The 27,248-nt window shown below is 39.2% G+C and overlaps 1 protein-coding gene across 2 annotated transcripts in view; it reads right to left on the reverse strand.

Moving 5' to 3' along the window:
* Nucleotides 1–27,248, reverse strand: part of CERT1 (ceramide transporter 1) — a 73,535-nt gene that overhangs the window by 36,131 nt on the left and 10,156 nt on the right. For both annotated transcript variants that reach the window (XM_075079014.1, XM_075079013.1), the window contains exon 3: nucleotides 13,942–14,058. In XM_075079014.1, the coding sequence (XP_074935115.1) occupies nucleotides 13,942–14,058 (117 nt within the window). The remainder of the gene's footprint in view (nucleotides 1–13,941; nucleotides 14,059–27,248) is intronic.

Here is a 27,248-nt window from a genome sequence, read left to right on the forward strand (position 1 = left end):
ATTTTTTTTGCATCTCACACCCTCACAAATTTAAAACAGTTTACTTTCAAAAGCTATTCCCTATTTTTATTTCCTTCTTGCTGCAGCCCTTTTTTTAATCAGGTCTTAACACCCACTTCCCTCAAAACCAAGGCAGACTCACTGCACCCATTACAGTTGAGGAAAAAAGTTATGCAAAATGAGGGGCTCTGCAGGACATTGACCTTTTTGTCATGTTCCTGATATAATTTCAGATTCCTGAAGTTGTCCAGTGTTTACGTTGCATAAGAACAGTCCTTCTATTTGTGTCAAAATTATGTTTGTTTAGAAATGAAGCCCAGTCTGGTTTAAAAGCTCTCTATGCACACAGAATCCTGTCATTAGTAGAGGCTTTATGCCTGTCTCCAACCATACGTCAGTTTGGCAACATAAAGATTCTGGATCTTAAGCTTAGACTAGGCAGATCTAGTTAGTTCTAACTAATAATTCTGTCCAAAGGAAATTTACGTTTTTACAAAAGATAAACACACTAAAGAAGTTATCGATTATAAAGTTCTGAAAGGATAACTATATAAACAGAAAACCTACTTTTCTGCATGACAAGCAGAAAAGAGCTTACACGATAAGAAACATTTGCAAGATCTTAAGTCAACCACCTGATACACAATGGATGTACCAACATTTTTAAAAACTTAAATGAAAACATCAATTGGTTTACAAAGACTAGCACTACCTGGTTCTATAATTCTGATGTTAGTATGTTGGTCAAGAACAAGTCTAAAATGATAAAAACAAAATGCTGAAGTGAAATTATCTTAACACTTCAACTGTTCAGACATAAGACCTAGTTACAGACACAGAAAGGCAGAGACATGCATATAGTGCAGTTCCCACCTTAAAAAGCTTTAGAAGCAAATTTAGATTATGCTACGAGCTCTGTATGATTGAGTTTCAAGTAAAGGGCACATTTGGATATCCAAAAGGATAACATTCCGATCATTTCCAAAAGCTTGTTCATCACCAACTTGCAGCATGAGATTATGTCCTCCCATCACAGGATACCACGATACACTGCATTCTAACAGGTCAGGACTGGGCAAATTAAGTTTTCATACACCCCATATTACTTCTGTGTTAGTTTATTTACGCAAAAGCATTTAAAAAAACGCCAGTTCATTTAACCTCACCAAGTCAATATCCTGTGTGACCACTAGAGGGAAACAGCAAAAAGGAAACACACCCATCTAAAGGTTACTATTGGTCAAAGCCCAACAGTAACCCTTATCCTGTTCCTGCTTCGGTCTCTGTGCAGATAAACCTGCTTTCCTTGGCAGACAATAAAAACATAGCAGTTTTACCTTTAGCCTTTATAATTACATTTGAGACACATTGCTAAGTGAGGATAAAGTTTTCCACACAGTATGTAAGAAATAACAATGACATCAGTTCCTGAAAGAATGACAGCAAATTATAAGTTTTAATAGAGACTAATGAAACTATTCTGAAGTCACAACTCTTAGCCAGTCCAAAACAGCAAACCATCTAACACCACTTTAATATCCAGTTAAGATTGTCCAAAGTCATTAGCACCAAATTAAACACTGACAAATGTTTAGGCACAGCTTTCTTAAAACTTCATCTAACATGAAGTAGTTTGGCTCAATGTAATTCAGCTTTTTAAAAAAAGAATGGTCAATATATGACATACAGTGGGCACATCTGTCTGAAGTACCATGTCTGAGTAAAAAACTTCACATTCAACTGCTGTCATTCATCTACAGCTGTCAAACATACAGCTCATCATGAAAAGGAGTTTTATATACCAGCCAGATGAACAGGCACAGGGTTTCTTCATGTACAGAGTATACATTATGTAGGTTCTCAAACTAGTTTTCCCTGTATGCATGAGCACTTTGAGAAGCATCAGAAGAACCAAAATTCTAGTTAAACCCTTCCAAGCCCATAAAGAGTCATGCAGTAGCAATACAGAGACATTTCACTTGAAATAAGTTATCCATAACACTTCGGTCTAAGCAGGCTTAGGAGTTTCTAGAACTGTTTTATACAATGCAACTTTCAGAAAGCTCATCTTTGATAATTAAAATGTTATCTGACATTACACACAGTATCAGTAAACATTAAATTCAAGTTTATCTGCCAGTACAAAAACCACCCCCCCACTATCATTACTCATTCATGCAAAAAGCAACAGACTTTTTATTTGCTGAAAGCCAACACCCTCTGTGCAAGACAATAGGAAAACCAACTTCAAGCACAGCACATGTCTCTACAATAAGCTGACCTACCTTGCCCTTAAAGGAAAACCTGTGAACTGGTGGAAAAACAGTTCACAAAAGGTGCTTCTAGTGCACCAGAAGGACACAAGCCAAAGGATTGATCAGGACTTTGAAGATAAGCGTTATCACCGGTTTTATACAGGATTATAATACTGTTGGCCATCATTAGGTTGTACATCAAGTTGTGGGCCACCTTCTTTGTTCTTATTGCTTTCTAGAGGGATAAAAAAGTATGAACAAGACAAAGGATGCCAGCGCAGTGCTGGATACCAACACAAAACACTCCCTGCAATAAGCATTAGCTAAAGACTAGTGTACTACTGATAAAACAAGCAGTTCAGTACTGTATTTTAACTCAGCCTTCTATAGTAGCTAAACTGTCTTGTTCCATTACAGCACCACTGTGTTCTGTACAAGCTGTAGGACCACTTTCTGTGATAACTTGTACCTTAACTGCACACTGTACCTTGAAGAGTCCAGGCAAATGCAGAAACACATTCAATATGTGTGTCCTCAGAATAAATTAGTTCTTAGACCCATATATTCTCTACTTACTGCTGAAGTCCAATCCCATTGCTGGCTCCCTCAGAGAGGTATATCCCTGAAGAATTCACCAGAAGAAAGCCACCCACATGTTAAGGTCACAAACAAAACACTGATGCTATCACCTGCAGACACCAGAGTATAACGGACTGGTGTAAGATTTATGGAGAATGGCCATACTCTTGCTGTTACCTACTTTGAATTGCAACACATTAAAAGCTGACTTCAATCCATTGCTAAGTGAGAGGAGGGAGACTCCCACCTGATGGTAGGTTAGGCAAGGTTTTCCCTGTCCATTCTGCAGCAGTGATGAAAATGCATATTCTGCCACCAGATCTACATATTCAGACAGATCTGCATATCAAGCATGACAAAGCAGCAGCCATAAAAATGGCAGTGAAGCTATGGTACCTTCAACAGAAAGCACTCCAGACTCAAAGCTCTCCCACAGTCTAGGATAGTAGAGGAAAACTTTGCAGATCACCTGTGTAAAATAACAAGACTTTTCTTGAAGCATTTTATATTGAGACACTGTAAATCAATAAGGGTGGCAGAAAATCTTTCCAGCCAGATGACACACAAGTTTTGCTTCTAATTGGAGCCTCAGGTCACATATTGCAGAATTCCTTTTCATATGACCAAGCCCAAACACATAATGGAGCATGGTTTTACTCCAGGTGTATCCCCTGCCTACTCACATGGATACTCCAAGAAGAGAGGCTATGTATGACTGGTACTGATGGCTGAACACTCGATCTATCAAAGACATGTGCCTAGCAGCCATGATGGTCTCTTCAAGAATTAAAAACAAACCAGTGCAGTAAGTCTCTGAAGATTAATTAGATACATGTGCACAAAGTCCTTTGTGTTGTTTGATGAAGATTTTGGGAAGTGTAGTCTAAATAGCTGTTGTTGCTTATCTTTGCATTTCCTTTTTACAATTCAAAACTGCAGGTTTACCTAACAGATTTCCCCAAACCTACTAATACCACTGAACACATGAAACATTTTTTTTCTGCTTAACCTCACTTAAATATTTGGGGGCAGGTAGAAACAAGAGTGGAAATAAGTAGAAGCTGCACCTTTGAACAGCGCAAGGATAAAGCAAAGCTTCAAAGAGACAAGAGTTTAACCAGATCTTTTATTTACAAAGTCTGAGAACTAGCAAATTGAGGCAATAAAACTTCACTTTGTTAAAAAAGGATAATTTCAAGACAGTAATGAGGAATTCTTTTGCTGTGGAGTAGAAAATATGACATGAGCAAGGAAGAATTGAGCTGCTATATAATAAATGTAGTTTTATCATAGAATCAAAATGACTGGGTTGCAAGATATCTCTAGTACCACCTCCTGTTCAGAGCATGCCCAATAAGATACTCAAGCCTTCACCCCATAAGGACACATTCTTCAGAGTTATAGTATCTATTTTCAAAGCCAAATTGATTGTTATGAAACATAACTGGAACACACAGGCAAAGAAAGACTGGACTGGTCAAAGTGCAACAATCCATTGTTTATAATTAATCAAGTGTGTTGGGCTGGAAGGGACTGAAAGCTTTCATCCAGCTTTGAACAGTCTTAACTGTAACTACTTATTAATAAAGCTGGAATTTACAGCTGCTGTTTGAACACAGGCCCAAGAGTGGCAAAAGGGTGCTAAAACAAAGAACTATTTTCTTCTTTCCTGAAAGGGAAGTTTGAACAGTTTGGAAGTGACAACATTTATGCTTGCTGTAGCACACGCTTGTGTAGACAACTGAAACTGCCAATTCACTTGTCTTCCCCTAAAGCCTTATTTCAGGAAATGCAGTTTCCAGCAATAAGTGCACTCAGCAAATTTAGTAACATTAACTGACAAGCAATATCATATGTATTAAAGAGTTCCTGCTGATAACAGTGCTAAAATAATGGGATATGTAAGACACATCCAAGCTTAGTTTTCCTCCTTGAAAGAGCATATTTGATTCAGTTTTAAAGAAACAAACTTTTCTTCTTTCCAGTAAAGAACTAATAACTTGAGCAATCCATCTAATCTTCCTCTGAAAGCACAGCTTCTACACAAGATCTACAAGTTTCACTACCAGCATCATAACATACACCAGGGCAAGTAGTTCTTATGGGCTGAGCAGCCTCAGCTGTATTTGCTTGCTTAAACTAGCAATTCTAACATAATACACAAATCCCCACAAGTTATTTCAGATTACTGGGGGGGAAGAAAGATGGACATCTCTTTAGCCCACCCAAACGCTTTCTGATGCCTGTGTTCATACTAATCAATACGACATTTAAATATTAGCAATTAAATATTAAACCTTTCTTCCTCCTCTCCCATTTAAAGCAGGTATGCTCAAGACACCTGAATTTTCATTCCTCTGCACTAAGTCCATTCACCTAGATGACGCTAAAGTGGTAGCAAATGCGTGTTTTCAAGCATTATCAGTTTTTAGAGAGAAAAGGATCTTTCTGTTGTCCTGCAGTGGAAACTGTAGTAGAAGAATTACCTTAAAAGCTTCCAATACTGTCAGATGAACACTGAATTAAAAAAGCAGGAGATGCCCCAAGTCTTGTTGTGTTTTTAAAAGAATTACCCCAGGTCTTTCAAGTCACATTAGGTCCTGCAGCTGTTCTCTTTTCCAGGAAGGGCATGGAGAGGGTGGTGTGTTTGCAGGTGGTGTGTTTGCATGCCCATCTCTCTTAAAAGAGCCAAAAAGTTAACTGTTGAATGTTACCGAATATATAGCATTGCTACTCGTGCACCTCACTGATGCGGCTGAGCAACATCTACTTCCTATGGCTTGGGTGTAACTCTGGTCTGTTAATATCAACTCAGTGAATTTCACTGTAATGAAACCTCACTGAAGAAAACCACCCCTTATAATCTTTTTAGAAAGCAAAGACTGCATTTGCTAGATGGAGGCATACAGAGTACCCAAGATTTTTCTGTTAAACTGTTACTGCATAGTACTGTTTAGGCTGGTGAGTAATAATTCTGCATAAACAGCATGCAGATCTGTTTGGCAAGTGTCAACTTTTACCTGTTTAACCACTCACTCCTTCCACATTGCAGCTCAGTACTTGCTGCTCTTGATATCAAGAGCTTACTGTGATTTGAAAGGACATTTACCACTGAAATCAAGCTTGACACAGGTCTCTCTCCACGACAGTATTGTTTTCAGGAAGACTGTGCAAAAATGTGCTGCCACTCTGCCACAGAGAGCTCAAGTCCCAGAACTGCCATGTGTGTCATTCTGACAAACATTGACATTCCCCTTATTTCTACTGAAGTATACACTATCAAAATGATCTACCACAGTTTTTTTCAAAGTGAATTAATAACACCTTTGAGTTTACTACTAGAACACCACTTGTTTATGGAAATGACACTGTTTATTTACTGCACAGCCAGCTGCATATTGAGTCTGGTAGCTTAGTTCCGGTCACCTGAAGACTCAGCATTAGACTTGGCACCAAGTTTACTTTAGCCATGTACAGCACCCTTCATTAAACAGCATTACAAAAATATTGACTGACATACTCTTAACAGCTTAGCAGTAGTGTGACAAGCCTTTCATGCTATCTGATACCAAGTTAGCACTTTCCAAAGTGTTTTCTTTCACATAGTGTTGCACCCACAAGGCAATGCTCTGCCATTTTGCATTCTTTAGACGTTTCAGAACACCCTGGTTCACCAGCCTGGCTATGCAGTGATCAAAAAGTTGCTTTAACCTTGATGTGCTTTTGAATCTTCAGTCAATTCATTTATTTAGCCAATTTATGGGAAAAATAAGAGTAAACCATCTCAACTAAGTTCACTTACCTTCTCACAAAGAGAGGAGAGTTCAAGACCTCTACTAAGATTGTGAAGACTACCGGTAAATGCTCTGACTAGATGGAGAAAATTCTTTAATTAGGAACATATGGCAGACTGATCACAGCTTTCATGGATATAAAGATTTAAGATTATCTTAAGTGCACGTATCTACGCAGCTTCAGACTCAGATAAGCAATTGCCAACAGAACAACAAGCAAGCTCAGCTATCAACAAAGATAAGCTAGATCATTTAGCGGTTTCTTCACAGAGTCAGTCTCCGTTCTAGAAAGTACTGGAAGCACAATCACTCAAGAAACTGAACCCAACCCATGCAGTACAAAGAATTATTTCTAGGAAGAAACCAAAACCCAATACTGCGGAGTTGGAAAGACTGAGGTTAACAGAAGAGCAGCAAAACCTTAACACTTGTGCGCACTGGAGAAAAACAAAGTTCAGGGCTTACTTGGTTATAGGAAATATTGTCCTGCACAAGTACAGGACGGGTAACAATCTGCAGATAGTTCCAGAGATGAATCAGATTTAGTGCTTCTCAAGCTAAATTAGAAAAAATCATGGTGTTGCAAAACAGAGTAGTTAACAAGACCCACAAAATAATCCTATGTTCTATACAATATCTGTAAGATTCTCAGTAGGAATACTGAGTCTAATTTTGGTGCTGTACCTCAAAGAAAGATAAGGACTAAGTTTAGAAGAAAGCCATAGTATCACAGATTTGCAAAATATGTCCATGCAAACAACAACTGAGGAATGGGAAGCTGTTCAGGCCAACAGAGAAAGACAAGAAATCTTAAGTGTGGCAAAGATGAAGGGAAGGATCTCCTTTCCAGACCAACTGTGACTAAGACTACTCTATACGGGAAAACTCAGATTAGATGAGGATGGCAAAGAGGAGAAATCCCTTTAACAGCAGAAACAGGCTAAAATAACTCCACAACCTCTCATGTTACAACACTTACCAGTCTAACTTATAATGAAAGAGTGCATCTAATAAGGACGACTTTAGTTCATATTAGGGGAAGAACTACGATGAACTTCATGACGCCTTCCTGAGGAGGACCCTTCAGTTTATTTCTCCTCTGATAAATATACTAGTCAGATGTCACTGAAGAGCAAAAATGAAAAGCCAGTATTCACAGATAAAGACCAATGAACTTGCAAAGATAGACAAGGTGCTTGGACTTGAGACAGCTGTCTCATTCTCCTGTGCATTTCCCACCTTAGCCTGAGATTTAGGCCAAAATCCAAAATAAGCAAGCTTATTACTGCAGAGTTCAGAAGACTATGCTTGGACTTCATTTTTTTGTTTAGTTATCAGGGAGCATTTTCGCAAACCTTTCAAATTCAGCTTTGAAGGGAGATGTCAAATGTGACTACACAAGAACTTAAGTTACATACCTTATGTCAACATACAGTGACACAACGTCAACAAGAGCAGATCTAAGTTCCTGCATAAGCTTGAGCAACAGTTCATGGTCTTCTAGTTTCAAACTAGTACACAATATTTTTGCAACACCGTTAAGCATATGTCTCTACCCACTCCCCAGCTACTTGCCTACACATTTAACTGTTAAGCAGGTAACAACTTCTACAGCTTAACACAGATACCTGAATGCTGTTCAGCCTCCTCTCAGGCAAGGTGCACTGCTGCTGCAAGTTAGTGCCTTGTAACACCACAGGAAGAGTGGAGCACTAGCATCTGAAGCAACATGCGATACCACGGAAAGAGTATTCTATACAATCCAAAGTGTAGCAACAGAGAAATTCAGACTTTGTTAATGTGCTGCAGAGCATCAGGCAACAGAACAAGGCAACCCAAATCAATTTGACAAGGAACAACAGCTGACACCAAGACTACCTAAGAAACTTGTTCCAACACTTAGGCCACCAATATCGACAGATGAAAAACAAGCCCACATCACCGCTCTCCTACAATCCTCACTATGAACCTGAGAAATAAAGAGTAAAACAGTATTTACCTGCTCCTGTACCTCCTGTGCTTTCGTTCATCTGCACTGTTGCTGTAACTTGAGCCAGCCTTATTTGTGACTGGGTATGGGGAGGGGGAATTAGGGGCAGAGGAACTGGTGTTAGGATGAAATGCCAAAAAAGTGAACAGATTAGGGAGCCACATGTTCTCCTTTTCACACTTCAGTGACTGCTGCTGAGGAGAAATTTTTTTTAAAAATCACACATTACTGAAATACCTAAACTCCAGGAGAGGAAGTAGCTGGAGAAATGGCACCAGATACTATTGCTATTGCTCCCTTCTGTATGATACATCTGAAATTACACTATTGGAAAGTTTTAATTTTAAAATAACCAAAGTTGTCTTTATAATTAGCATTCACCCGTCAACATTAGAACAGATACCATTTGCTAGAGATTAGTTGACGGTGCCTAGTTGTCAGCAATACAGTAAACTCATACCAAAAAAATTAGATTTATAAAGATCATAAAGGCTTTCCAGTCCTTTGATCATCTTTGTGGCCCTTCTCTGGACCCCTTCCAGCCTGTCCACATCCTTTTTCTATAGCGGGGACCAGAACTGTACACAGTACTCCAGGCGTGGCCTGACAAGCGCTGAGTAGAGCGGGATGATGACTTCTTTCTCCCTGCTGGTGATGCCCTTTTTGATGCAACCCAGCATCCTGTCGGCCTTCTTGGCCGCAGCAGCACACACTTCGCTCATGTTGAGCCTTCTGCCCACCAGGACCCCCAGGTCCCTTTCCACAGAGCTGCTCTCCAGCCAGGTGTATCCCAGTCTGTGCTGCACTCCCAGATTATGTTTTCCCAGGTGCATGATCTTACACTTTGCCTTGTTGAAATTCATCAGGTTCTTGCTGGCCCACTCTTCCAGCCTATCCAGATCTTCCTGCAGAGCAGCTCTCCCTTCTGGAGTGTCTACTTCCCCACTCAACTTGGTGTCATCAGCAAACTTCATCAGGCTACACTTGATCCTGTTACCCAGATCACTTATGAAGATGTAGAGTAACAGTGGGGGACTCCACTTGTGACAGGTTGACACTTGGAAAAAGAGCTATTTACCACCACCTTTTGGGTGCAGCCTGTCAGCCAATTCCCCACCCGCTGCACAGACTACTTGTCCAGGCCATAATGCATTAATTTCTCCAGAAGGAGGCCATGGGGAACCATATCAAAAGCCTTGGAGAAGTCCAGGTAGACAATGTCCACCGCCTGCCCCATGTCAACTGGGCAAGTCACTTTGTCATAGAAGGCCACCAGGTTTGTCAAGGTTGATCTGCCCTTGTGAAGACATGTTGGCTTTTCCCAATCACATGCTTCATCTCTTAGGGTAGGAGAACAGAGAAGCTTCCTAATGATAGACAGCCTTACAACCAGATATTTTACAGGTCAATTATCTGCTCACTACATTTAAAGTAAACGTTTAAGTAGAAGAAAGGACACCTGGTTACACATGAACTATTTCCTCATTTGCCTCACTGATAGTCTTATCACTGTTTTAGACTTTTTCTTCCTCCGGTTCAGGCAGATTAACAAGCATTTTAGAAGCTGTACTTGAAACATTTAATCTGCCAAGCATTCAGGAACTTCAGCAGAAGAAAAGGCTAATGCAATGATAAAAAATGCAACAAATTCTAACAGCCTTTATGCTTGAACATTAGATGTTTTACATTTCTCAGCTACCAGCTACCCATTGGTATTGCTAAGCAGAAAGTTTTTCTAAGTCTACTCATACTCAAATTTAATATAAAATTCATTTTAAATCAGTGATTTCTCTGTTTGAAGCACAATGAAGCAGTCACAAAGTTTCAGTCCATCTTTCATACTCTAAAGATAAACAACCTTGTGACATGCTACAGTAAGTCTCACAAACATACTTTTGTTAGCAAACAGATTAAGTAGCCTACCAGAACTACCTACCCACTCAGTAAGCAACAAAGGGCTTCAAAAACAAAGTACTTTATATAGCAGTAGACTCAAGTTAATAAAAATGACTGCTTAGTAAAGGAAATTTCCTCTCAATTTTATTCAAATTACTGTATGAGAACTAGGTTCTTGAACTGGCAAAAAACCCCAAGTTTTTATCTGGTAACAACAGCTTGCCAAGGAACTTTTGCTTGCGTTTTGGTAACCTGACCAGGAAAGTTCCTTCAGAGAATTTCAGAGTAAGCAGACAAAAATCTGAACTTTTCAGTGAAATTGGGTATTTTGCCTCATAAAAGTCCATCTTCTTTCTGCTCTCAAATCAAGTGTTCAGATATAAAACTTCCACAAGAGCTGAAGAAAATTAAAGGATGGGTGAAAAGTTACTTAAAACTAAGGATCACTGATATGTTGTTCATACAAATTCAAATGAATTGGGATTAACTTCCAGGCCACAAGAAAATCGATTTTCCAGATCCTATCAATGTTATTAAGAAGCAGTACATTTTCCCAGTTTATTTTTCCTATGAAGTTGCATATAAATTATAGGATATAGCACTAACCACTCAATTTTTAAAATACAGATACAAGACATTTGGACACACATTCTTTAAGAAACAGTAACAATAACCAGACTGAAAACTGGATTTGGACATTTCTACTTTACCTTTAATTATAGCAAACACCTATTTATGTGCATAGAGTACTTTTCCAAGGTTTCTGGTGATAAGACTCCTATGTATTTTAGGAGGAACAGTTAGTAGGAACAGATGCACCTCCACACCTACAATATTCATCCCATGAAGCTGCTGCTGTATTACGAAGACAACAGAATGTGGCACTGGAAAAAATGCTAGTAACTCATGATTGAGATTTCATTATGTACTTTGAACTTGAGTCCAAGCTATTGTTATAAGATTGCATTACCTTTTGCTGTTCTCCTTGCCTTGTCTGGTCTTGATCATGGTATTTATTTGCATACTACAAAGCAAATGCTTTTTAATAGTATACTGCTTTAATACAGTAAATGGTTTGATTGTTTATTTAGAAGTGAGGTGTCAAAATTTCCCTCTCCATTTAAGAATGGAGACAACTGCTCTTTGTCTTGAATAGTGTAAACACTACAGAGGAAAAAGGAATATGCAAGAAACTGAAAAATCTCAAATAGCTATGAAACTACAAACTACACATACTGAAAACGCATTGGATTCATAAAAGTCAAGTCCAGCATTATATTAGGACAGCAAGATGCAAACTGAACTATTTCTTGTCATTCAGCATATACAGAAAGAATTATTTCCAATTCCTACCTGTAGGCCTGGTTTTCTTCAGTTTATATAACATTCTAGAACACGACTCACTCTTTTAGTAATGAGCAGAACAATAACTTCAACAAAATAATAGAAAAAGCACTCATTACCCCCATCCCAATACTAACTTTAAGTACCTACTTTAAAAATTGGTTAGTGGAATTATCCTAGAAATGTCTCATTCCACTCCTTTAAATGTGAAGACAGGGGTCTGGTATAATTTTTTTTTTTTTGAAAGAACCACCCATTTCTTGCAAAGCATGGACGTTTAAGCCATCCAAACAGAAATATTTAAATAAGCCTTTTTTTAAAAGTGGAAAAACTGCATAATTAATCAGGCTCTTCACAAAGGGAGCTCAGTTTTGGAAGCTAGAACTCATGCTCCTCAACACTCATTTATGATCTGAAAAGGAGGCTGAATAAGATGACTTAAGTTTACCAGTACTACTAGACAGAAGAAAAGCAAACAGATACCTCATGGTAGGGGCTGGGCAGTTATGCAGGAGACGAAAATTACGTGTTGATAAACAGAAGATTTTTATGTTTGTGACAGAGAAACAATTCCAAATTTACATACACAATGACAAACTATTACCACTCAGTACTTCCATATTATAAATAGGTGTTTGTATAAAATTGTCAGCTCAGAACTCAGCAACAGCTAAGGACAGCCTTAGAAGAGTGGAAAACAGCAGCATGAAAAATACTTCCCTTTGAGGTTGTGCAGAGCAGAGTTTAAGAGAGGATTTGGGTTTTTTCCTCTCATTCATTCCTGCATGGCAGCATGCAAAGACACAGCCCAGATCTCTGCTTATCCAGACTTCAGGTTAAGTTCTGCACTTCACCAGCTAAAACACTCACCAAACCTAGTCTGAATTGTAGCCCTGGGTTATCAAGTTCCACATCCCCACAATCCCATACCTGAAGACTGCCATGCCTGTAAGTTTTTGAAATGCCAGCTCTATGGATGTGTAATCTAGCAACTTGTTCAGTGATCCTCTTGAGACATTTCTCTCAGGTATTGCAATAGTAAAACTATGGTATTCTTGTCTCAAGAATACTCCATTGTTAACTTTGTAGTTTTTTCACTAGACTATAGAAAAGAAGCATCATTTTGCAACTTAATTTTGTATGTTTTATTGTTACCTCTGTATCAAAGTGAAGGCAAAAGGCCAAGCTATAAATGGACTAATACTTTAATTGAGAACATTTTTTTAGGGAACAATTATCAAAAGGCAGCACTTTACATTTAAAAGCATGTAGTGCTTATTGTAAGGATTGCCCAATAAAAGGTGAGACTTCCTAATTATACACAGTACTTATATAAGCAATACTTCAAGAAGCTGAAGGTAAAAATACTTACCTACTTAGATATCTATTTTAAGTTGTATTCCTTTAACACCTGCATAACCCAGATGCAGAAGTTGCATTGTGCTAGGTATTTTAGTTAAACTCAATCCCTTTGGGCAGTGCCTATCTTATACCTGAAAACATAATTAATGTTTTGCATGCTACATACTTCAAAAATACCTGACCTTCAAGCCCTTTAGGTAAAACTGAGTCCACTGGAAGGCCTAAGGAATAGATCAGGAAAGATGAACCAAAATGCTGATGAAGAGTATGTACTTAAAAGATAAGCAGACAAAAGCCAGTAATCAGATACAGTAAAAGCAGCCAAATGATGAAAGAGAGGAGCCTAAAACCAGGATGATAACCTAGGAGAACTAACAAGTTTAACATCTAGGACAGCTAAACAATTCAATAATCAGTGAGAGAGGATGGGCAAAACCAATAAAAAGTCACTCAAACATAATGCAAGCTTTTTTTTTTTTTCAAGCTAGAAAGCTTAAGAAAGGCTCATAATTGTTAGCTCCCAGCTCTTTAAACTCTTATCTATAAAGAACAAGCAAACAAATTCCTTTGAAGCTGCATTTAAATATGTTTCAATCTTGTAGCTTCTACCTATCATAAGTTCCATGAGTACTTTAATGACCGTACAGGGAAGTTTACAACTTTCCGCAAGCACTGCAAGATCTAACAAGGGAGTGAGAAAGGAAATCAGGAAAAAACATACCTTGTGTTGCTCTATTGCATCTATCCACTGTTGTCTGTGGTCTGGGTCCTGAGCTCGGAGGTACCAAACACTATCGTTTACGCTAATATCAAATCTGCATTCGTCAAAGTCATGGGGCTGTGACAGAAGAGCGTAAGATTAGCTAAAATTAGCAACATGATCAACAATACCTCACAAATTATTTTGACACTTTAAAACATTGTAGCTAGAAAACATGGTATATATTGTCTTGAATTAATCCTAGATTCTAAATTCCATTTTACTCAGCTGTCTCAAGTAATAAACATACACTCTAATAATGAAAAATGCCAGTCTTCTGAAATATAAAAGCCTGTTTAATACATTCTTATTAAATAAATTTGTCACAAAAAGTTCCACACAAACCTTGACCAAAGCTTCATCTTCAAAACAAATCATTCAGCAAAATAACTATCAGACACAGCCGACAAAATCTATCTATTTTTTACATTTCAAAGCAGGAAAAAATAATTAAGGTTATTGCTATCAGTATTGATTTTAGATGGAAGGAATACATATGTCAAAGCAAAAAGCACCAAGATAGAACCATAAAAGCAGACTATAGCAAAATGACAGGAAGAGCAGGAACTAAAGGAAGCTGTGGCACCCTCTGCCTCAACTATTTTCACAATCTAAGACAGCATTCTCAGATAATTGGGAGCAACATGCAATCCTTTCCAGTATCACCACTCAAATGCATCTAACCTTCAGTTCATATGCCTCAAATACTAAAAAGCTTTTACTTGCATTAAAAAGCTTTTACAGCAGTTAAGCTGGTGAGGAAAACCAGGAAACAAACCAGTGATCTCATCTGCCCTGTGCCTTGACACTAGCAGTTCAAAGCTACTCCTTAGCAAACATCCAACTGAGCACAACATACACCCCCACCCACTCCTTGAAAACTGTTCTTAGAGAAACTTATCACAGGTACAGCTGAACACCTTGCTGAATTTGAATACAAAGAGAAGTTACACATGCAAATAACCGTAAGAAGCTAACAGGCTCTAAGGTTAAGGCAAACAACACAATCTGAATCATAGCATACCAGGTGGGAAGGGATGTCAAGGATCATCTGGTCCAACCTTTTGTGGTAAAAGCACAGTCCAGGCAAGATGGCCCAGCACCCTCTCCTGCTGAGTCTTAAAAGTGCCCAGTGTTGGGGAATCCACCACCTCCCTGGGGAGATTATTCCAGTGGCTGATTGTTCTCATTGTGAAAAATTCTCCTCCTGTGTCCAATAGGAATCTACCCAGGAGTAACTTGTATCCATTACCCCTTGTCTTTTCCATGTGACTGCTGTGAAAAGGGAGTCTTCTTTGTAGTCACCCTTCAAATACTGGAACATGGAGATAAGGACCTCAATTATTGATTCCAGATGCTAAAGACATGTCTACCCATGTTAGCAATATCCTTTACAATAAGAACTACTCTGTGAATACATTCATCTTTCAGACAGCTAAAGCACTGTGGGTCACTTGTGAAACACTCCACAAAAGTAAACTTAGAAGCAAGTCTCATTTGTTCTCACACACAACAGTCCAGTGTCAGTAAGAATTATGTTCAAGGGATCTGGAAATCAGAAGCTACTTACACATAACACAATCTTTCTTGTTTAAATATACTAAGGAAGAAGTACAACAGAAGCCAAACTACCAGAGTTTAATAAAAGTACATGAAGGTTCAGTGGTGGGTTGTTTGTTGTTTTTTTTTTAAGCTTCACATATTCAGTCAAGTACTGGAACCTAAATTTCATTTAAAGAAATTTAAACCTCCCACAGAAAAAAATCCCAGCAACTGAGAAGTCAATCAACTGCAGATACTAATTACTTAGTACCTGATCATCTCAATTTAAATACAAACAACTTTCAAACCAGTTCTATATATTGCTTTGCCTTCACTGAACCACAGAACAGAGGTGTAAGAAGGGACATGCGGTGGGTTGACCTTGACTGGACTCCAGGTGCCCACCAAGCCACTCCATCACTTCCTCCTCCTCAGGGGGACAGAGGAGAGAAAACACAACAAAAGGCTCATGGGTAGATATAACAACAGGGAGAGATCACTCAGCAATTGCCATAATGGGCAAAACTGACATCACTCAGGGAAATTAATGCAACTTATTGCCATTCTATGTCAGAGTAGGATAATGAGAAATAGGAACAAAACTAAAGCCACCTTCCCCCCTCCCTTCTTCCCAGGCTCAAGTTTACTCCTAATTTCTCTACCTCCTCCCCCTGAGTGGCACAGGGGGACAGGGAATACGGGTTGTGGAGAGTCCATCATACACTGACTCTGACACTCCTTCCTCCTGCTCTTCCCCTGCTCCAGTGTAGGGTCCCTCCCACAGGAGAGAGTCCTCCACTAACCTCCGCAACATGAGTCCTTCCCACAGGCCACAGTCCTTCATGAACTGCTCCAGCGTGAGTCCCTTCCACAGGGTCACAAGTCCTACCAGCAAACCTGCTCCTGCATGGGCCACTCTCTCCAGCGGTCCTGCCAGGAGCCTGCTCCAGTGCAGGCTCTCCACAGGGTCACAGAATCCTTTAGTCATTCACCTGCTCAGGCATGGGGTCCTCCGCAGGCTGCAGGTGGGTATCTGCTCCACCATGGACCTCCACAGGCTGCAGGGGGACAGCCGGCCTCACCATGGTCTTCAGCACAAGCTGCAGGGGAATCTACTCCAGCATCTGGAGCACCTCCTCCTCCTTTCTCCACTGACCTTGGTGTCTGCAGAGTTGTTTCTCAGAGCCTCACTCCTTCCAGCTGCTGTTGTGCAGCAGTTTTTTACCCTTTCTTAAATATGTTGAGGCACTACCATTGTCACTGATAAGCTCAGTTTTGGCCACCCACGGGTCTGTCTTCGAGCTGGCTAAAACTGGCTGTCAGATACGGAGACAGCTTCTGGCAGCTTCTCACAGAAGCCACCTGTCACCACTGCTACCAATACCTTGCCACATAAACCCAATACAGGACATGAAGTCCTCTAGTCAAGGCCCCTCTTCTTCAGACTTCATTTGCTACATTATTATTACAATATACAAGAAAGATGTTTATCTGCTTTAGGGTAGCAAACCTGCCACATCGATGTGTCAGGCTTATATGCCAGCTACCAGTCTCCCAGACCCTCCTTTAGCCATGTGGTAGGGGTCACATCAACAATGGAATATTGTCCCCAAAAGCATCCAAAATGCAAGTGTACAAGAAGGGATCAAAGTTCTTCCTGCTGTCACAGCATTCCTCTGCTCAATCTCTCTGAAGCTCTAGGGAAGAGTTAAAAGCAATTACATGACATGCAGTTAGAAAAACTTGCCAAAATTCATCTTAAAAGCCTGCAGTACTACTGACTCCACACTTCTATACACATCTTGGTCCAGTGCACATCATCCTTGTTTTCCCCCACCCCCACTTCTAATCTAAACATATTCTAGTATGATTTAAGACCTCTCTGCCCTTTTCAAAGCCAGGTTTATGTATTCCCTTTCCTCACATAGCAAGTTTTAATATATTTGAGAATCTATGCCTTGTTGCTGAGACAGGGAGTGAAAATGTCTTCCTTGAGGTCTAGCTGAAACCTTTAAACACTTTTCTGGGCCATTCACTACATGCATACTTCTGCATTACCTACAGTTAAGAGACTAGCCCATCCAAAAAACCAGGTCTAGGGTTATACGCAGCTCACTCTGCAGTTCCATGTTACAAAGCAGCTAGCTTATCAGGAGGTCCTGTTAGACAAGTTGGTTAAAGGTGACAAATACCCACTAAATACTACTAAATACTAAATAAGCTAAATACTACTTCAGTGCAAAGTCAGGCAGGTGATACATGATTTCCTCTTGACACATGCATATTACCTAATTATCATTTTATAGTACTTATTAATTGCCTATTTTCCATATTTTTTGGCAACTGCAGTCAAGCCCATTATTTCTCTCCCTTTCCGTCTACTTTTTTTTTCCAAAGACAGGCTGTACCGTAAGAACCCTGAATTAACTGAACATGAAAGGCAAGTTCTCTAATATGCATTTTACCAAGAGAAAATAGTCACATGTTACCTGTTCTTAACACAGGACAAATCAAGGTGTTGTCTATTAACCCTTTTCATAACCAGGAATGAGTTCACATTTCATCTTCATTTTTAGGTGAGCTGGGCAGACCAGGAGTCTGTGGCAGAAGCAGCCTGAGCCTGCACCAAGTGCTCCTTCTAGAGTCAGCATAAAATAAAATTAAAAAAAAAACAAAAAAACCCTACCAAGCACCTAAATCATAATTCCACGCAAGAATATGCTGCAAGAAATAGCCTTCCAGCATCCCCAACACCCTTTCTGTATGCCTCCTAAGCCTTCTTCCAAGGCACCTGCAAGAGAATCCTGCCGAAATAGAAGAAATTGCAAGTGTTGAAGTGCCCCAGACCTTTATGCATAAAACCAACCGACACTAGCTCTTAAATTCTGAACAAGCAAGAACAGTTTATATGAAGAAACATTTACTTGGCTACAGTCACTGAGGAAGTCCGTAGCCAGCTCGGGTCTCATGAGTCATGACTGTCTGCATTGCCACAAAAATCCTTCCTGCTATATAGCTCTCAAGCCTGAGGTATTCATGAAACAGTTCAAGTGCTTAAGGCATAAGCAAATCACACACAGAAGCTTAAGTGTTTTCATATACTTCATAACCTTCAAGTGTACTGTATGGGGGGAAAACACCCACCCAACTCGAATGAAGAAGCTTTTGCTTTCCCTTTCACTACTCTAAATGGTATTTCTTCTTTTCCCTACAGAGGAAAGCTGGGGCAGTTCATAGTAGATCCAGCTCATGTCTGCACATCACAACTATTAAAGTGTGCCTGTGCTGCTATTCCCGTTGCAGAACTAAAGTTTATCTACAGTTACTTTATTTTAAAATTTTGAAGGTTTTTTTGTATTAAGAAAATACTGAGCAGGGCACTAGGACGCAAGACAAACAGTAGAGGCCTACAGGAAAACAGAACCACGATTCTTTAGTTTAGATAATTTTATCATGAAGGCAAATACGATGTACTGTTTTATTCCCTCTACTAAAACTACTGAAAAATTGTAAGAAATCATTGCTTTAAAAAGGCACTTTGTAAGGCGATGCATTTTGGTTTACTTAATTAGGTTTCACAAAATCCTCTTAAGGGAAAAGCTCAAATTATCTGAATTCCTCTAATTATCAGTTAGCTTTCAATCATTAGCAAAGACTTTAGTAGTAGCTTAAAGTTAAACCATGAAACTTGACGTTTACCCCCCGCTTCTTAGTGCAGCTCAAAGCAAGTTAACAGAACTTCTCATTCTTTTTTCCAGGTAGGCTTGAGGATGGTGTCAGTCAAATGATACTTAACTGAAAATTGAGAAAAATTATTTAAAATTTTTGTAATCAAACTGAAAGGTTTTTCTTTAAAAATGGCCTAAACTTATATGCCTTATATCAGAATATCTGAAGCTATGACAAATGCTAATTTTCAGCTTTTTAAAAAAGAAATGCCTTAGATAAGTAAAACTGACTTAACATAAGATTATTCTTCCTATATAAATGTAAAATGTTTTGCATATATTCCGCCAATGCAAATCCTGTAAACCCATGTTTACGGATTTTTTTTTTTGCAAGTAGGATGAGTACAGGGACAAAACACCCCAAGATCACTTCTCCACTCAGAATACAAATTGGTGCATTTTGTCTTTTGCTTCATCTGATGGGACAGTTCCAGAATACCACTTTACAACTCTGGTGTCTATCTTCAAGCATCTTCACATTCACATGCCCAAAAAAGTCTTTTAAAGATTACAGTAGTCTCCACCAATTGCAACTTAAACACCTCTTACAAAATGGACATGAAGTTATACGCTGGAAAGTCATATGCAAGCCAGTTTATCATAACAATGTTTGCCAGCTCAGAGCCAAATACACCACCATTTCCCACATGAATGGTGCCACTTTCCTACAAGGCAAAGTACAATTTATCCACTGGTTTGTGGATTAGTTTTTCCACCATCCCCATGGATTTCAGGAAAGTGTCTCTTCTGCACCATTCTGCAACTTCCTGAAGTCCTCCAATTACACAGTACCTGAATAAACTACCACTTCCTCCACAAACAAAGTTGTTCAGAACAGTTACCACATAACAAGATCTACAGATCTGTCTATACGCTCTCATAGGTCATTCAATAGGTTCTGGACATGGATGTATTCATGCAAATGCCAAAACCCCCTCTATTCTCTCTAGTTTCCAACAGGATATCCAGACAATCATTCCAGGACAATATGTATAGGACAAGAAAGGATAGAGGGGGGACAAGCAATTATCAGAATACACTAAATTGCATCTATAATATGGCACTACTCTTGAAACAGACAGATGTTCCAAAGAGGACTGCATTCACAGATAAACAAGAGAACCTCCTCACAACAGGAGGCAGCAGGCTGGACAAAGGGGGAGTATTTGATAATTTAGGTAGCAATAGAAGAAAACACTATTCCTTGTTAAAGAGAGAGAAGGCATAACACCTTATATGGTGAGCTATACAAATACAATGCTGAGGACCTTAAAAAGTAGCTTATCTGATGCCATAGGAAAAGGGGAAGCCAGTGAAAGCAATGTAAAGTAACAGGTAACAAGATAAAAATGAAAATTAAAAAATCTCCACCATTTTCAGTAAGCCGCGTGTATCAAAATAAGGAAAACATTGCACTTATTGAGGAATGAGACTAACACCCAAGTGTGTATTTTGACTGCGGGAACAAATCAAAAAAAGAACCTATCTGATGCCAGGAAGGAGAAGTTACACCAATGCTTTCTATACGTACTTATTTTGAACTGCTAACAAAAACCCAAAGATAAGTTTACTTTAAGATTTGTGCTTTATGATTGAAGGAATTAATTGTAAAAGTACACATGAAAACTGCATTTCAGCTCCCATGTAAAACCAGTTTGGAGTTGGCAAAGGCTGTGATTATTCAGCTAGGAAAAAGAAAAGCAAGTGAAAAACCTCAGCCAAGTTTCAAAAAGTGCACATCTTAAAATAATTTTTCTAAACCATTTAATTCATGACAGATCCAAACTGTAAAGGAATTATGTCCCCTCCCTACAAAATCTAAAATGGCTGAAAACATGCTAACTTATGAAAACCACCGAACAGAAAAGAGTGAAATAAAGTACCACAGACATAATTTTAAAGTTATATGGTGAATAGTACTTAAAATCAATAGAAAAATCCTCTCAATCAGCTGAATCAAAATATTTTTTACCAATTAATGCTGTGCTTGGTAAGAATTTTACCAAAGTAGGTCTAAAAACATGGTCTTTTGTGCCATATTAAATACTATAGAGAAGTATTTAGGCAAGTTAGTGTATTTCTTCCTGGAGCCACTGCTCAGTTTTCAGAATAAAACCTGAACGCTGCTATTCCAAATGGTCCATCCCTCCTTGTATACTTCCTTTACATTATTTCATCTGAATGGGTATTATCACTGTATTTTCCTTTAGAGATTTCCTCCTTTTCCAAAGTTTGAGTACACACAGCAAAATCCTCCCTCTGCTTAGGAACAATCCTTGTCCGTTCTTACTCTTTCCAACAACTACATCAATCACGCGCTATGTCTATAACAACTCTCTAAATTACTGTGGTGACTTGACCATGGCTGGCTGCCAGACCCCCCCCAGCTGCTTTCTCACCTTCTTTCCTCGGCCGTACAGGGGAAGAAAATATGATGAAAAGCTCATGGGTCAAGATAAAGACAGGGAGACCACTTATATGCTGCCATCATGGGCAAAACAGACTTGGCTGGGTGAAAATTAATTTAATTTATTGTCAGTTAAGAGTCAGATGGTGAGAAACAAAGACAAAACTAAAAACACAGGCACAGGCTGCAGCCAGTTCATAACACTAAGACTGCTGTTCCTTCCTCACACTCTTCCCCGGCTCCAGTGCAGACCTTCATGGCTGCAGTCCTTCAAGATAAACCTGCTCCAGCATGGTCTCTCCACAGGCTGCAGGGAAATGCCTGCTGTGCAGTGCTCTCCTCCATGGGCTGCAGGAGATCTCTGCTCTGTGCCTGGTGCACTGCCTCCTCCTTGTGCTCTCACCTCGGTGCTTGCAGGGCTGTTTCTCACACTTCTTCACTCTTCTCTTTCCCACACACTGCTGAGCAGCATTTTTGCCCTTTAACTATGTCTATCTCGAGGTGTCAACACAGTGGCTACGGGGCTCAGCCATATCCTGCAGTGGGTCTGCTGGAGCCAGCTGGAAGCAGCCATGTCTGGTGCAGGGCAGCCCAACCTCCCCTGGCAGAGGCCACCTGGCAGCCCCCATCCTTACCATGGACACCCAGTACAATTACAAAAGTCCATGAAGATCCTTTTGTCTCTATGAGTTATTTTTGAAGACACATGGCTTTGGAAGTATAAACATTACTAAAAGTTACTAAATAAAGTCATTAATTTTGCAGGGTTTTTTATAACATCCTGGATCTAAGTCTCAGGGTGGGGCAACTTAGAGAAAGCATTATACTTCATTGTTTATAATACATTTTATTGAAAATGTACTGAAAACCCAAGAGATGTTGCAAGTTCTAATTCACTTTATTTGTAACATTGCCACTGCCCCCCCCGCCGCCACCCCCCACCCTGAAGCAAAATCCCAGTAGATCCACAAACCTGGGTAATTAGGGTCAGCCAAAATTCACAACAATGAATCCTAGTTTCCCTTTCTAACTTCCAAAATCCAGGCAAAACCTAACAGAAACATTGGACTATGATGTCTTGTCTTTCCTTGCTGCTGTTAAGCAATACGGACCCACTTTTTAGTTACATCAGCTGGCTGTGGTTTTTTTGTTTGTTTTTTAACATGATATAGGAAAACCTTATTGTAAACAAGCAAGTAAACAAGACAGCTTTATGCCTACTGAAACAGTGATGATCCTTTTAGCTGGCAAAACATAGGACATCTAATTATTACTACATCAAAAACCTTTCGCATAATGGCACATTTACACATGTAGAAAAATGTTATCAAGATAATAGGCATAAAAATATAAAAACCTATTAAATATTTTTACATTCTTTGCTACTACCCAAATATTTCACTTAGGTCTTAGGTTAGGGTGTTTGCCCTTCAAAATGCCTTTCAACACTGCTTTTTCTTTTAAATGATAATTATCTTTCCAAAACCTAGCTGAAGTAGAGAGCCCACTGCACCCAGGAAAGCAGAAGCAAGCTAAGAAGAATTTAACATTAACTTGTTAGCACACTATGCAAACTTCAAAATTAGCTTGGTTTAATCCACTGCAAAGAAGCCTTCTCATCTGAGATTCACCTTTTTAAGTCTGGAACAAGTACCTTTTTTATGTGTTACTTCAGCAGCGAAGCCACATGTAAAATCTGAAACCTACAGTTCTCAAGAGCAAATCTGGTCAATCTGGTTTTCTGCACATCCAGAGAAGTTCAGATGCAGGATTTATCATATAAAAATAGTTTTTACTTTTTTTTTGTGGGGAATCAACTATCCTAGAGTCTTACAGTACCCAATTTGTAAACTAATAGTTTATCCAATTACCTCTGTGCTAATAACGTGGATGTACTATGTAGTATCGAGTCATGCTGTATTGGTTTATATGCAGGCGCACCTCTGACACATGCTATTCCCAACTGCCTACTGAAAACCAATTACTTGTAACAGCAAGAGCTAGGGTATAAGAAACATGCACTTGAAATATCAGCTAAACTTTGGTCAAAGACATGGAATGGCACTGTTGTTAGAAGAAATGAAGGCAAGACTGAAGGAATTGTAAAACAGCATGTGCACACAGCCATTGTCTAAAGTGATATACTAGTCACTGTGGATATGCTGTGTAAGAGCTCCATGGATTACAGATGGCATATTAACAGATTTAGATATGCACCATGAGAAATCAGGATACAACTAATTGGTCTGTCCTGTCTGAACAGAGTCTAAAAATTCTAAACTTCACTGAAGTCATAACGACTTGCCTTTAGAGCTAACTATCAGTTAATGACTCTAGGATATGAGATACTGGAAATGGAAGTGTACATGTTGTCACTTTGATGGGAACCAAACCAGAGAGCTGAGGCCCCTGCAGAAAAATGCATATGATGCTTCCCATGCATCCATTAGGAGTGAAATGTTTGCATTATCCACTGACATCATGTATCAGCCATGGAAAAAGTCAGAATTACTCATTCTGGAAAAATATCGGCTTAGAATTGATTTGAAATCACCATGTTAAACTCCTTAGGAATCCCGCCATACACAGCATGAAGCTAGAGTTATTAATCAGGCAGGAAGCAAGGCAACTTCACATCAACTTCAGAGAATGCAGAAACCCTGTGTGTCACTTTAACTGTCCTACAAAAATAATCTTTTAAAAATAGGAGCAGGAATCACATATACACTGCTACACCCCTAAAATCACTATTTCTGTATTGATTAGCTTTGTTTTATCTCATACTACACACTGCGGCATGCCATGGAAGACCCAAAAGTGTACATACACCAGCAGCAACAGTACAATATGGACTTCACAATAAAACCATGATGCAACACCCAGACAACATTCTGTCCTAAGAGAAAAGCCATGCTTTGCAGCACTACATTGAGCTGGCAGAAAGAGTAGAGCACCGTGGACTTTGACTGACAGTAATGGGAACAGAGTTCCCATCCTATGAAACCAGCAGAGCTGCAGCTAAAGCAGAGGCCTGCTGTACCTGTGAAAGCAGCACACTAAGACTCACGATTAGCTTGGTATGAATCCAAACATAAGCAACTTACAGTACAACTGTATAACGATTTCTATAAATGCAGTATTAACATTACTAGCAACAGGTCTTATGCTAACTATGCAATGCCCCAGTTCTTATCTGTACAGCTCATAATCAACTTGTTATGAAAACTGGCTCTCTGAACTAGGCCTTAGTACCAGGTGTTTCTTGTTGTGATGTACAATTTAAGCATGAGACCAAAGGCCTTGAAAATATGGACACAGACTAAAAGCAGAGGACACAGAATCATAAACAACTCAGTTATGGTCAGTTACTGGTCAGTGAAAAAGTGTAACCTCAGAGCTGGGAAGGTTCTAAGTAGCAGCAGCTACACAAAGCCGAGCAACATGGTGAGGCACCTGCTGCAGCCTGGAAAAGTAACACCTCCCTGGCATCACACCACATGCAATCCAGGACTGGAGGCCTCAATCATTTTATAAAAGGTGGTTATAAAAGCTCCTTTATGGCAAGGGGGTGGGTTAGCAAAAGACAACAGCTACTTCAGTTCTGTCCCTGTCCTGTCATCTACCTCCCCCCACCTCTTATTGACGAGTTCTTCAGTCAGGTCACCCTGACCTTAGCAACTAGGACCACAAGGACAAAAATATCAGGCCAGCTATATGGTACTGGCTATGTGGTACTGCATACTTATAGCCAATTTAGGATGTAAGTCAGATACAAGACTGACTGCTTTGAATACATAATGATAATGGTTAGTGTGTAAGAGCTAATGTATAGTTATTACTATAATTAACAATATGTAAGGACTAATTTTAAGCGCAAGGCATGTTACTAATCAATGTCAGCCTAAAAGCTTTCATTCAAGTTTAAAATTGACCTGATCTGTCAGTCTAAATTCTCCCATCACAGCCAGCTCTAACTCCTTGATAATTATTAATTGATAATTATATTTGTGTATACATATGTCTACATATGCACACATATTTAGTTGTGAAAGGGCTTAAAAAGAGGGCTTAAGAAAAAGAGCAACTTTTCGTCTTGAAAGAGAGCAACTGAAAGAGCTCTAAGAAGCTAGATATTAGTCACAATACAACCTGGGTTAAGCTCCTGGAGACATGGGGTAGCAAGTTCTGTTCCAACTGGTCCTCTTAACTGAGGAATGGTGGACTTCAACTGAGTGGAAAGACACACCAAGCAGACTAAGAAGTGGCTGAAGTCAGCCACTTCAGTCAACTAATCCACATTGACTAGAATTCATGAGGAACATGGCTAAAGCAGCAAGTGAAATATATGCCTGAAGGAGAGGGCAAAAAGATGAACTGGGAGAAGCAGAAACACTCAAGTAGTCTTCTGTGAACTATTCTGTGAACTATTGTGAGCATATGAGCAGAAGCAAAAGGCTGGTAAGTCAGCAACTTCAGGACACAGCCCAACAGGAGATGACTTGGTGCAGCTGCATATTAGTTGATTAAAAAAGAGTATTCTGACCTTTTTACTTAGCATTTTAGGAATGCATATCAGAAAGTGAGGACTGGTATTATAGAAATCCTCAATAGAGATGTTTAAAGTATCATTAATGGCTACCACAAGACAGATCAGATAATCAGCAGCAGGTTGCCTAGCAGCACTGTTGAGCAACACTACAAACCCAGAGGAGGGTGACATGTGAACCAATCATATCCATGACCTATAAATCAACCATAAATCAATCACATGAAGATGCACAGGAATTCATGTTGAGCAAGAATAAGGATTGAAAATACCACAGAAAAATTTGCTGAGGTATAAAATCATAGCTTTAATACCAAATGCAAACACTGGAATTATTTAAGGCATCCATGAGAAATGCTCCACAGCATGAAAATGCTCCGATATAAACCATGAACAGGAATTGTGATCCTGAATTGGATGTCAAATCATGAACACTGTTAAAACTTAAATAATTCTCTTAAAAAAGTCAAGTGGAGGAAATGATATTCTAACTGATAATAGAAAGTTGACAGAAGTACTTGTTGGATTACAGGCCTAATTTCAAGTGTGTGGTAAATCATGATGATATTTAAGTACTAAAGCTAAATTCTTCAGCAATATTAAGTAATCCTAAAATATTTGGTTAACACACATTACTGATTTTTTTCACATCTTAATAATTATGGAATTCTTCATCATAATATGAATAACCGTCTCACTTGAGCTGGTCTGGATGCATATTTTTCCACTTCTGACTTAATTTCCTCAATACATATTAAAGAAGAAATCTTCTATTTCTGTACCCTGCCAAATAATTGCTTTTTGCTTGCCAAGGATATTAGCAATCTAGCGCACTTTGATAAATACAGGGCCACATTCTGATGGTTTTCACTTTGAACATCAACCCAACCACTGCTGGTCCAAATAACTCAAAGACACACAAATTTCTACAGAGGATGTGAATGCTAAAAGTAATTATCCGGGAGAATCCCATGTTCCAAGCAACTTCTGCCTGCTGCACCAGCACTGGCCCAGTGTCATTATCTCCTAGACATCAACTCTCTCC

The sequence above is a fragment of the Phalacrocorax aristotelis genome, chromosome Z, assembly GCF_949628215.1.
Source record: "Phalacrocorax aristotelis chromosome Z, bGulAri2.1, whole genome shotgun sequence".
Classification (NCBI taxonomy): Eukaryota; Metazoa; Chordata; class Aves; order Suliformes; family Phalacrocoracidae; genus Phalacrocorax; species Phalacrocorax aristotelis.